General features: G+C 37.0%; 1 protein-coding gene across 1 annotated transcript in view; it reads left to right on the top strand.

Annotated features, from left to right (window-relative positions):
• The window catches only part of LOC150082665 (sodium-dependent dopamine transporter-like), a 121,171-nt gene that overhangs the window by 71,652 nt on the left and 36,333 nt on the right, over positions 1-13,186 (top strand). The window contains exons 3-5 of the mRNA XM_090377572.1: positions 589-834; positions 6,996-7,127; positions 9,080-9,335. Of these exons, the coding sequence (XP_090233698.1) occupies positions 589-834; positions 6,996-7,127; positions 9,080-9,335 (634 nt within the window). The remainder of the gene's footprint in view (positions 1-588; positions 835-6,995; positions 7,128-9,079; positions 9,336-13,186) is intronic.

Here is a 13,186-nt window from a genome sequence, read left to right on the forward strand (position 1 = left end):
TCCTTAGGCCCGCTGTTATTTCTTATCTACGTCAACGACCTGCCAAGTACCGTTGGAGACTACCAAATCAAAATCATATTTGCAGACAACATCAAAATTTATAAAGCAAATCGTAATACCAATTACTGCATCATCCTAAACGAAGCTCTGAAACGGCTGAAGAACGAAATAGTAGTCAAGGAAAAAAATAACTTAATTTTTCTTATTGCATCAACAACAAAACGATCAAAAACATTACGGCCAAATATTTTGGTATCTTTATTAAAGAATCACTTTCCTTTGATGTTCATGTCTCAAAGATCTGGTCTTCCCATGCAGCTTACCAAAAATTAGAAACTGAAATATCCAAAAACAGAGCAATACAATAGGTTTGTTTTTAAAGTGGACCTGAATACAATGAGCAATCTTACAAGAGCGGTTCTTTGGGCTTGAAACGCTGGAAGAAAGAAGAGATAAAGCCGACTTACTGCTTTCTCGTTAAATGGTTACCATAAATTGCCCTCATCTGCAACTTCAGACACGTTTGATTGCTGTTAATAATAAATAAATAAATAAATAAATAATTATCTTTCTTTTTTATTATTTCAGGCCAGCTGAGCACAACGGAGGCCCAGCCTGACAAAACAGCGGACTTGGCCGATGGCTCCCTGGTCGTTCCTCTTCCAGATGATACCGCTTCCACCCCCTTACGCGAAGAAGCAGGAGAGCGAAAACCGGATGACGACCGACCTACCTGGAGCAAAAAGGCCGACTTCTTATTGTCCATCATCGGCTTTGCCGTCGATCTCGCTAACGTCTGGCGATTTCCATACTTATGTTACAGGAATGGCGGAGGTAAAGACAACAGTCCAACCTTAGGTTAAAATAATAATCCAATTCTAATCCCTAAACAGTTTTCTGGCAGCTTAAATATTTTTATCTTGAATTTAAAAGAGCTATTCCTCTGTCTATTCCTCCTACTGATGTATTCTTTCCTTCCTAAAGCGCTCACTGTCATTCTTTGAGCATCCCATCGGTTTGTATAATGATAAAAATCACTAAAGCGTGACATGTTCTGAAGACAATGTGTATTTTTAGTGCGTTTTATGTTCGCAGAGATCGTTGCTTTCACCTAAACAACTCCATCGTAGAATTCAAGTGGGAGGGAGTAAGATGTTATCCCGTGTTCCAATCGAGGAATTGTAATAGCCGTCATTTCATGGTTAGATTGTAACCAAACAGTTTTATAAAAACAAATAAAACCATTTAGGTTTCCAATAAATGTTCTACTTTTTCTAATATGTAACAGGAGTGGCACAAATCTGTTTTTCGCGGTTTTAAATGTGACAGCAGAAAAAACGAGCCTATGCAACGAGTTGTCCTGGTATTGTGCTACAGACAGCCTCTCCAAAACGTTAATTGGATATTTTTTAAAAGATGGCACTGCTATAACAGCTCGTTTCTGTGCTAACTGGTCCCTCATCAGATAGTAGACGGTCTCAGTGGCAATACGCAGATATAAGTTCAGTTATTTGTGCTTTTATTAAAATGTGGTTGTACTTCTCTAAAATCAGGAAAATTTTATAATTCAGCACTGCAAGCTCCCAGGGCGATGGATTTTAGAAAGTACTATATTTAGTAGCAGCAGAATACAGATTGTTACCCTCTATAAATTTCATCCTTTAGTGAGAATATCAGTGTATAAGGAAATAAACCAATTATATAAATGTCCTTCCTAGTCAAAATTTTAGAGTTAGAGTTTTAAGCTATATTTTCTGATGAGGGACCAGTTAGCTGAGAAACGAGCTGTTATAGTTGTGCCATCTTTTAAAAAACGTCCAATTAACGTTTTAGAGAGGCCATCTGCAGTGAAATACCAGGGCATGCAATTCCTCAAATAGGCCTCTGAGGTTGGGTATATTCATATTACGTTCTTAGCGTTTTTTCACCAACCTTTCATGGAGTAAAATAAAATAAAACAAAACAAATCTTGATAACTATATTTACAATAACCTGTATTTACAAAATTAATATACGTATTACAATATTAAAAGTATTAAAACACAAGATTAAAATGCATTAAAATATACTAAGTTAAAAGCGATAAAAAACCCGTAGCTTTCAAAGGCTCCAGCCTTCTTCTTCAGCAGTACTCTCTATTATTCAGTACACCTTTAAATATCAGCAGGGTAATGGTAGGCATCACATGTTTCCATTCTCACGTGTTCCGCTCTCTTGCATTGTGGAACCGGAAGTGGCTCGAACGGAAGTCGTACGGAACCGTTCATCCTTTTTTAGGATAATAGTCTCTAAAAGGGGGTGAATCCGTACACCCCTATCCCTATTAATGTTAGTTGTAGAGCTGATCCGCAAACTCTCGAGCCACTTACGGTCCCAGAACCTATGCGCCCGATCGGTGATAGTGGCATCGTCTGGGGAGATCTGGTGCTGCTTCTCCCAAAAATGTTCGGCCACGGCGGACTTGTCATATTCCGCATTTCTTATTGCTTTTTTGTGTTCCCCCAGACGATCTTTGAGACGACGTTTTGTCTCCCCTACATAACATTCCCCACAATCCGGGCATCTAATATTATATACGACCCCACTAGCATCCTCTTTTTGAATGGGGTCCTTAACTTGAGACACAACTGTGCGCAGTCTTCGTCCCGGAAGCTGCACACAGCGTGTCTGATATTTTCTTAATACTCTAGTTATATAATCCGTCAAGCCCGGATAATAGGGAATGTATGCAGTAGATACTGGTATAAAAGATTCATCTCTCCTCTGATTTTCATTAATAAATTTATCTATAATCCTCTGGGGGTAACCACATTTAGTAAAATCTTTTATACCAGTATCTACTGCATACATTCCCTATTATCCGGGCTTGACGGATTATATAACTAGAGTATTAAGAAAATATCAGACACGCTGTGTGCAGCTTCCGGGACGAAGACTGCGCACAGCTGTGTCTCAAGTTAAGGACCCCATTCAAAAAGACGATGCTAGTGGGGTCGTATATAATATTAGATGCCCGGATTGTGGGGAATGTTATGTAGGGGAGACAAAACGTCATCTCAAAGATCGTCTGGGGGAACACAAAAAAGCAATAAGAAATGCGGAATATGACAAGTCCGCCGTGGCCGAACATTTTTGGGAGAAGCAGCACCAGATCTCCCCAGACGATGCCACTATCACCGATCGGGCGCATAGGTTCTGGGACCGTAAGTGGCTCGAGAGTTTGCGGATCAGCTCTACAACTAACATTAATAGGGATAGGGGTGTACGGATTCACCCCCTTTTAGAGACTATTATCCTAAAAAAGGATGAACGGTTCCGTACGACTTCCGTTCGAGCCACTTCCGGTTCCACAATGCAAGAGAGCGGAACACGTGAGAATGGAAACATGTGATGCCTACCATTACCCTGCTGATATTTAAAGGTGTACTGAATAATAGAGAGTACTGCTGAAGAAGAAGGCTGGAGCCTTTGAAAGCTACGGGATTTTATCGCTTTTAACTTAGTATATTTTAATGCATTTTAATCTTGTGTTTTAATACTTTTAATATTGTAATACGTATATTAATTTTGTAAATACAGGTTATTGTAAATATAGTTATCAAGATTTGTTTTGTTTTATTTTATTTTACTCCATGAAAGGTTGGTGAAAAAACGCTAAGAACGTAATACAGGGCATGCAATGTTTTGTTTTGTTTTTTTTTGGTAATAATAAAATAATATTATCGATTGCTGCCAAACACGGTTATAACAACCTTTTTTTTTTTTTCTTCTTTTTTTTTGCTGGAGGACCAATTTAATAAGAACTCAACAATTCGGTTGAAAATTGAATGAATGATGTTATTCATTCTGTTTTTATTTCAAGTGCATTCCGTACAAAAATTAGTCGATTGAAAAAGTATGGAGTCTTCCATAACAAGCCTAAAGTTTACCTTAGGCCTGCTAAGGAAGACCCCAATCTGCGCACGCATGCTGTTACTGATATCACTTTAATCACATTTGTACAGTGTCAGTAAATACAAGTGTTGTCCACTATTTCAGAATTTGTAATGTATATACACTGATGCACAAAAGTTAAGTTACAACTCGTGATTAGCATAATCAAGAGGTCATAATCAACTGTTTCGATTAGACTCGTATTATTCGAAAGATTCATTCGATTATAAGTAGTTATTAAATACTAATCATTCGAGATTATTTTGATCACTGAAATCTCTCTATTACGAATGATTCGATTATGCAAACCATTTAACTATGTCCATCACTACCTACACTCTGTTAATGACAAGTTACAAATATATTTATGACCTCAGAACGCCATTATAAACTCCAGAAGATGCAAATTAAGTAAGTTATAAAAGTAGTTATTAGGTTCTCATTTTCTGTCGATTATATTACTCGAATTACCTGTCCAAGATAAAGAAACAATTTTCCAGTTCGAATATATTGTAACCACTGCTGATGCCGTTTATCTTACAGAAACCATGCAACTTTTCATCCTTGCCCAACTCTGCACCATGGGTTTTAAGTTGAGATAATCTACTTAACATCAATAAATCGAATTATTTTTCTTGTATCGTGAGCGGTCCACTTACAATATATTTTATTTCCGGATATCATTTATCATTTTCGATAATCTCAAGTTTTTGTTGTATTGCCAGTACATCTATTAATAATGAAAACGAAATACAACCAAAACAGGCAGGTTTGTTTGTAGAGAGAGAGAGCACGTTTTAAAATCCTATAAAGAATATCGACCTTCACGCCGAGTCTGTAATAAAAAAAGAACAGGAAATAGCACCAAAAGTAGTTAAAAGCTAATTGAAATAGGGCAGTATGTGGGATTCTTTAGCATGTGACACTCTTAAACAAACCGGATAATTCTCCCACGCGTCATCAAGTTCAACTGCATCTTGCGTTTCTCTTTGCGCTGCTTTTAAGTCATTAAATTAATTTTTATTGTATTTTTAAAAAATGATTTTGGTTTCACTGCATTAACGCTGTATAATAAAATCACCATCTGATTGAATGCACTTGTTAAGCCATCGTAAAAGTTTCTGAAAAGAGTCAGCGAAGGCATCCAAAGAGATTATGTTCAATTCTGCAGTTTCGTTTTTCTTTATGTTCTCAACATCCCGAAATCTCTTTCCTTTGAGGTCAGTTTTCACCTTGGGAAAGAGAATGAAGTCCGCTGCTGCTAGTTCGGGAGAGTAGGGTGGATGGTTGGTCTGTACAATGCCATGTTTGGTCAGAAATGTCTTTACAGTAAGCGTAGAATAGGCGGGGGTCATTGTCGCGCAACAAGAAAAAGCTGTCTTTCTCTCGAAATTGCGACTTCGCAAGGGAAATGCGCTTTAATAGTCTTTGAGCACTTGTACATAGAACGCAGCATTGACTCGCTCCCATTCAGGTATAAATTCCCTGTTTGTGGAAACAATCACCATCGTTTTAATCCTGGACTTTTGTAAGCGAAACTTTTTGGGCCTTGGTGATGATTTTGAAGTCCACTGAATGCTATGACACTTATTCTCCAGATTCTACTGAAACATTCACCACTCATCTCCAGTAACAATACAGTCGAGGAAATTAGCATTGTCTTGACAAGTCTGGATGAAGTCTTTACATGATGATACTCTTCGTTGTTTCTGCTCATCTGTGAGGCTGTGCAGCATAAATTTTGAGTAGTGTTTTCCCTAAATCTTCATGCAGAATTTGAAAAATCGTCTACTTATTCATATCCAACTCATCAACCAACGTTCTGAGGGTCAAACAACGATCTCTTGCCATAATTTTCCAGAAATTTTGGAACTCTGTCCTCATTTCGAGAGGTTGACGGATACCCTCTTCTTGGGTCATCGCGAACGTCATCATGTCCGTCTTTGAACCGCTTATATCATCGAGACACACCGGTAAGACATCATTTCATCACCATAAACAGTTTTTAAGACCGTACGTTTCTGTTGCAGATTTTCCCAGTTTAAAGAAAAATATGATATTCGTTCGTGGCTCCATTACAAAATCGTGACACAGAACGTTAACGCTGCTAACGAAACTGGTTGTTACTTGCAATCTGTCAGCCTACTGGAAAATCTCTGTACCACCTTCTGTTGGAGGAAGTGTGAACTACAACATACCACTACCGTTTATTTTCAAACTCATCGAGCATGACCACACTAGCAACAGTCAGATATTATGATTGGTTGAAAATCATCAGCAAATGTTTACTTTTTTTTTTATTTACTCATAATGCAGTTTAAAAATTACAGCAAATTCTTGCTAAAAGTTAAAGTGTTTCACACCCCCTTTTTATCTTATTTCTATGCAAAATTGTAAAAGGTTAAATAAATAAATAAAGGTCGCATTCTAAATCCAAACTTCCTAGAAAGTACTTCTCTTGTTGTCCCTGTCTGGATAATAAAGTTTACTCTAATGTTCTAAAAGTTACAAAACTTTTGTCATTCGGGATACTCCAGGGATTCAAAAGGTATAAACGCGGCTTCCCTAAAGAATGGTCCCCAATTATTTGAATGGAATTTTCATAATCTCCTAACACCCATTTCAAATACTATTGGGACCTAGTTGGGATTCATCATGTTAATGTAAATTCTAATATTCCAAATGCCAGAAAATGCAGAGATAGAATGCACGTGTGGGGAGATTAAAAAAAAAAAAGTTGCAATCAGGCACTGGGGAGATAAGCGGTGGAGGGCAGAACAAATCTGCCCTTGTTCAGTGCTGAAATTTCTGAAAGCAGAGAAAAAAAACTTATTTTCTTTTCTATTCCGGTAGCTATTCATTTTCAATATGCTGTTCAAAAAGAACTTTGATATTGCTGTTCATTAATGATCTATCATTATATCATTCAAAACTGGATAAATGGAAGAATATTTTACCATCACGCAATTATGTTAATTTAAAATTCCATTAATTTTAAGCGCCTCTTTTACACGCCCTTTTCAATTGTGATTTAATCACAATCACTGAATTTTTTTCAACAGGGGTATTCCTCATTCCCTACGTTCTATTCCTGGTGTTTGGTGCGATGCCCTTGTTCTACATGGAACTGGCCCTTGGCCAATATAATCGACAAGGCCCAATCAGCGTTTGGAAAATATGTCCATTTTTCAAAGGTAAGTGAGTATCTATTTTTGTCTCTTAATTAATTAACCCTCGTTAGTCTACCTATTTATTACAAAGAAGAAAAGAAGTTTTCGTTTTCTTCTCCTTTCTCAGGAGTGCACAAAGAAATTTGCTTGCGACACTTATTTCATTCTGAAGTAATAAAGGGTAGAATTTCCTTTTAGAAATCTGTAGGCTTTCCAGAAGATGGGGATTTATCCCCCTGATAGCTTTCCCCTCGTATGCCCCTGACCTTTCCTATAACCCTATCCGTCACTATTGATGAGTTTCTAGGAGTGCGAAGGGTGTTTCAAAATACTTCCGATTTAACGTAGGAGTCTTTTTTTGTCATTGCCAGCGTGGAGGGAATGAAGAACGACTTCTTTTGTGTGCATCGACTCTTGTAATGGAGTGTTGGCTTTCGTGCAAAGTACTTTGTTTCGCTGTGCGTCAGTGAGCCCCGTGAAGACAGGTCTTCTGGAAAAAGAGGTATTTGGTGAATGGAGTTAAACTAGGCAAACAAACAGCCATTACCGAGGTGCCAAGGAATGTAGCGAATTGTCATCAGAGAAGTGTACGCTGAAAGTTCTCAAGTCGTTAAAACCGGAAATTAGTTGTCTGCTAACAACATAGTAAAGTAGGTGACAAATAATGGTGTGTTTTCGTACACCAGACAAATTGAGAGCTTCTATTACACGCGGCGTGAATTAGAATTGTTAAATGCGATATTTTTTTCTCTCAATTTACGCCATAACAACAAATAATTAATAATTATAGAGAATCGTTAAACTTATCCAAAAAAAGTGAAAATCCTCGCTATAGAAAAACTTATATACATCTATATATTAATTGAAATATATCTTTATTGAAAAGCAAATAAGTAAAAGTTACGCTGTCTGGAATTCGGCACTCCCAGAAACTCATCATTCCAAGTGTTGTAGTTAACTACACTCATGTTATAAACGAGGTCTTAAACTATAGATTATTATGAAAAGTTTGGCTCTCTCTCGTACTCTTTTTATATTTTTGTGCTCAGATGAGTAAATTCAATGGTCTCAAAAAGCTCATAATAGATGTTGACTTTACCGCGAGTTGCCTTGATATTAAACTACTTTAAAAATCTGGCATTGTAATTTGGAAATTATTTAAAAGATGAGACCTTGGTTGCGTGGAATTAAATCTGTTTATGCGCTTCAAGTAAGTCGCTGCTTCTGGAAGAAATTCACATTTAATCAATCACACAGTTTTCCAGCTACCCACACTGGAAATTTTTAAATCTATCTTTACTTTCAGGTATTTTAAAATGATGTCAAACTGTCTGTTCGTGGATCACGTAAGCGCTGTATGACCAGCCACATAGCTGTAATTTGCAAGAGCAGTTCGTGTTTACAAAGTTTACTGAATAAGAGATAGCACTAAAAGAGAGAAATTCAAAATTATGATATTGCTAAAGATATATGGTCTTATAGAAATTATAATGGCAAATTAAAAGTTAATTTGCCATTTATTTAAAGATGAAACTGCTATGACAGCCTCTTTCAAGACTAACCCGTCCTTTAACGGATAGAGGTGTTTTCTAGTGACAACACTCGGACAAAACAGATAACTTTACACCTTTTGGAGATGCTCTTTCGGTTTGAAAGTAGTGCAATACCAGGGAAACTCATTGCAAAGGAACGCTTGTTCCACTGGGTGACAATTAGGACCGTTGCATTATCTATCAAAGTTTAAATCTTGCTTTCTTTACTATGACCGAATTGCAAACTTTTTTTTTGGAAAATATGCTGGATTTTACGTAGTTTACTGTTGATTAAAAAACATAAAGCACTTTTTTACAATTGTTATACAATTACGATGTCAAAAGAGTGAATTGACACATTCAATCTCTTAAGCACTGATGGATTTGTTTATCAGTCCAACCTCTTAAAGAAGACTTTTAATTCTCAGTCAATTCTCCTTCCAGGGGTTGGGTTCTGTGCTGTACTAGTGTCCTGGTATGCATCATTTTACTATAACGTCATCATCGGCTGGTCCATATATTTCGCGTTTGCATCTCTGAAGTCAGAGTTACCGTGGTTGCGGTGCGGAAACGATTGGAACACAGAAAGATGTTGGGACACCCTTGGAGGAAACGAATCAGCTCAACAGACCAATACAACGCCAATATTCCATTTTGGTGCTCCCGCCAACAGGACATCTCCAGCTTTAGAGTTCTTTGAGTAAGTAAACCCTTCTGTTTCTTTAATTAATTTTTGCTTGCGATGTAAATTTTGGTATATTTAACAATTTTTTAGTGGCCTCCCTTGAATACTGTAAAAATTGGACATGCTGGAATTACTCGGAACATCTTAAGTGGACCAGTTGCTGGCTAAATCAAAGAAGACTCTTCAGAACGGATTCAGAGTAGACTGCCCAACTTAAGTCAGAACCAGATAGTTACTTTAAGCGATGCACAAACTGTGATAATTGAGTTTTTTTTTGGCCAAAATGCATGATTATAATGCAGAATAAGTTCACTTCCTTGCGTCATTTATCCAGATTAATAATAAAACTCACAAGTTAGTAAATTTTTAATCTAACCATCCTCTGATATTCGCAGTGTAAGAAGTAAATTTAGACTCCTTACTATATTGCGTATATGTTTTAAAAGAATAAAAATAATATATAACATAACTAGTCTTAATCAAGGCACTGAATTTATTATTGTACAGGAAGTTTGCACAAGTTTCAATCAAAAACGAATTTTGAACATAATCAGTTTTCAATGTCATAAATAAATATTAAAAAAAGTTTTTTTTCCTTTGTCCATCTGGCTGGAATTTTAAAATTCGGCACTTGATGGCTTCCTGCCATATATTACAATGATAGTTACAGCGCGCCTACTTAAATGTGATTATAAAGCAGATTTATAAAACGAAGTAAGATCTTTAACGATCACTTCCTTTCACCACTAAATTTCTATGAAAGTATAGCATCCATCGTGAGCTCTATTCTTAATGGGATGGTGGACATCGGTACTCACAGTTACCTTCGCTTGTTGTCCATCCACTCGACTACGTTTCTGGTAGTTTTAAACATACGAATTTAAAACATGGACTATCATCATCAACCTTGTCATCAACTGACGTGAACTGACGTTCCAATACTAATAACTTAAACATTCCATTTATTTTATTTAGAGAAAATATTTCTAACTGTTTAGAAAATTATGAAAAATAATAAAAGCTAGTAACCAGAAGTTTAATTTATTTTTTCGAAGTATGTAATAAAATTCATACAAACTGAAATTTTATTTTCATTCTTTTTATGACACCCCCTTCCCTCCAAATCGAATTAGTTCATAGCAAGATGCTCAAAATCAAGGTCATCACCAATTTACGATATTTTTGCCTTAATGTCCATTTGAACGTCGGGTAGCTGGAAATCCTATTCTTATTGGCTTAAGTTGGATTTCCTTTATCGTTAAGAGTGGTACACAAGTCAAAGGACACTTCATTTTTATTAAAAAACACGAAATTTTTGTTTTGGGACATCTTAAAATTTTATCTGAATAAGGAAAAGAGATGTATTGAGGAAAGTCCAGTCACCCCAACAACCTTAAGATCCACAATTTACAGAACATGCATGCTTTTGAAATTCCGAACAGAACATGCATGCTTTTGAAATTCCGAACAGAACATGCATACTCTAGAATAGAGTATACGGAACATGCATACTTTTGAATACATGAATACAGAATGTGCATGCTTTTGAAATCCCAAATATAACATGCATGCAGAATACAGAACATGCATGGTTTTGAATACTACATGAATATAGGACATTCATGCTTTTGAATACATGAATAGAGAACATGCATGCTTTTGAAATCCCGAACAAAACATGCATGCAGAATATAGAATATGTGGTTTTGAATACTACATGAAATCGGCATACGACAGAATATACCTACCAGCTCTCTTTATTATTCTGAAGCACTACTTCGGTCTAGCAGATACCTTGCTACAAATCGCGAAGTCCATCCTACTTTTCAGACATCTGTCTGTTACTGTCAACGACTTTCAGGTAACTTTCGATGTCAGAAGAGGCATCCCGCAAGGAAGTGTGCTTTCAACAATTCTCTTCGCAGCAGTTTTGGAACATTTCGTAGCATGTAATTCTAACTTTGTCTCTTATGCTGATGACCTGAAGTTCTACGTGAGTTCAAACCATCCTGATCAGATCCCGGATATTAACCAACAAGCCTCTACACAGATAATGAAACTGGAAAACTATCTAATCATAATTGGGTTGCATCTGAACCCTTCCAAATCTGCTCAACTATCGATAACCAAAAAAAGAGTTAAAAACGATGTTCAAATCTTCGTTGGGGGGGGGAAGGGTGCAAAGGGTAACTTCCCACACAGACCTCGGCCTCACCTGGAATGTTGGACTCACCTTCCAGCCTCACTTTGTCAGGATGAGATAGAAGACGTACGCGGCACTTTGGACAGTGCGTCAGGAGCTCGTTGGTGTGCATCAGCCAGCGCTGCTTTGTCGGTACATCCTAAGGTGCATTACTCCTATCCCTCTCTAAGCATCTGAAATTTGGTCATCTGCTCCTGCCTCCCACCTAAAAAAGTACCTTAGTCTGGAATGTTGGTTGCTCCGATGGATGAACAGGGTGGTAGGTCACCCTTTTACTATCACTAGATCCATCCTCCAAGCTAATCTAGGGACCACTCCCTGGAGACTTCCCATTACGACAAGAAATGTACTCATGCTAGCTCGGCTTATCACTGGCTGAATAGATGCTCCATCTGCATCCCCATTAATCTCTGCCCCAAAGAAGACAAGAGGTGAACGCCGCGACTCCTGCCACCCTCTCCGGTTTACACTTACAAACATTGATTCCCATAGGGACATGTTTCCGGCCAACTGCCTCCAAATCTACAATAAACTGGGCATCAACCCTAATAAGTTCTGTGAGGACAAGCTCTACAGAAAGGAATGCCTCAAGAATTGTTACCAACAATTGAACCTGCGACGATCGCCTACACCTGGACTTTTTGCCTGCTGCATTTTTTTTCATATTTTTTTATTATTTTTTATTTTTTTACTCTTTATTTATTTTTTTAATTCTGATATCTATTGCTATAAACTTTGTTTTATTTGAAACGTATGTAAGTTCAATTATTGTAAATATCTCGGGTCGAGCACGCATGTACTCTTGTACATTGTACATGTGGTTCCTCGCACCTCAGTATATAAATCTCTCACCCTTCTGGCACACTGCCGTCCCGGGGTGACCCACAGTTTCTTGTGGTTAATAAATGGATAATAATAATAATAATAATAATAATGAATATAGGACATTCATGTTTTGAATACATGAATACAGAACGTGCAAGATTCTGAAATCCCGAATAGAACGTGCCTGCTTCTTAAATCCCAAAAAGAACATGCATGCTTTTGAAATCTCAAACAGAGCATGCGTAAATTTGAATACGGAATACAGAACATGCTTAAATTTGAATACAGAATACAGAACATGCATGCAGAATACAGAAACTCCAAAATACACGCAATATCTATGCAAAGCTTAACTCGATTTTGAAATGTGTAAATTAAACAGGTGCCCATGTAGTTCATATTTTCATAGATCTTTTATCACAAACTAATAAGAAAAATACAGTCTTTTAAGGCGAAATTATTCTTGTACAACCATGGGAAATCGCATTTATACTGAAGAACAAACATTGTCAGAATCGGCTCTTCAATCTATAATAAGTTCTGAAAATTTCACTCATGCCAGTACATGGATATGCTTGCTATATCATCATGACTCTAAAAAAACTGGTGAAAAGAGAAAAGCTATTAGCGAAGTTAGACTCTGGTTTGTTTCTTTCCTGCATTTGTGAGAAATACAGAGTGAAAAAAAAATTAAGTGCTATAAAAAGAAAGGCTAAGTTTGAATAACTATAGGCAGTCTATTCTACCTTTATACTGACAGCAGACCAAATTTTGCTTTCACAACGAGTTGCACTAGTATAGACAAGAACAATAAGTTCTTGTGCCCTAAAGGATTTTT

Source organism: Mastigoproctus giganteus, chromosome 7 (genome assembly GCF_048544385.1).
Source record: "Mastigoproctus giganteus isolate SK-2022 chromosome 7, ASM4854438v1, whole genome shotgun sequence".
NCBI lineage: Eukaryota > Metazoa > Arthropoda > Arachnida > Uropygi > Thelyphonidae > Mastigoproctus > Mastigoproctus giganteus.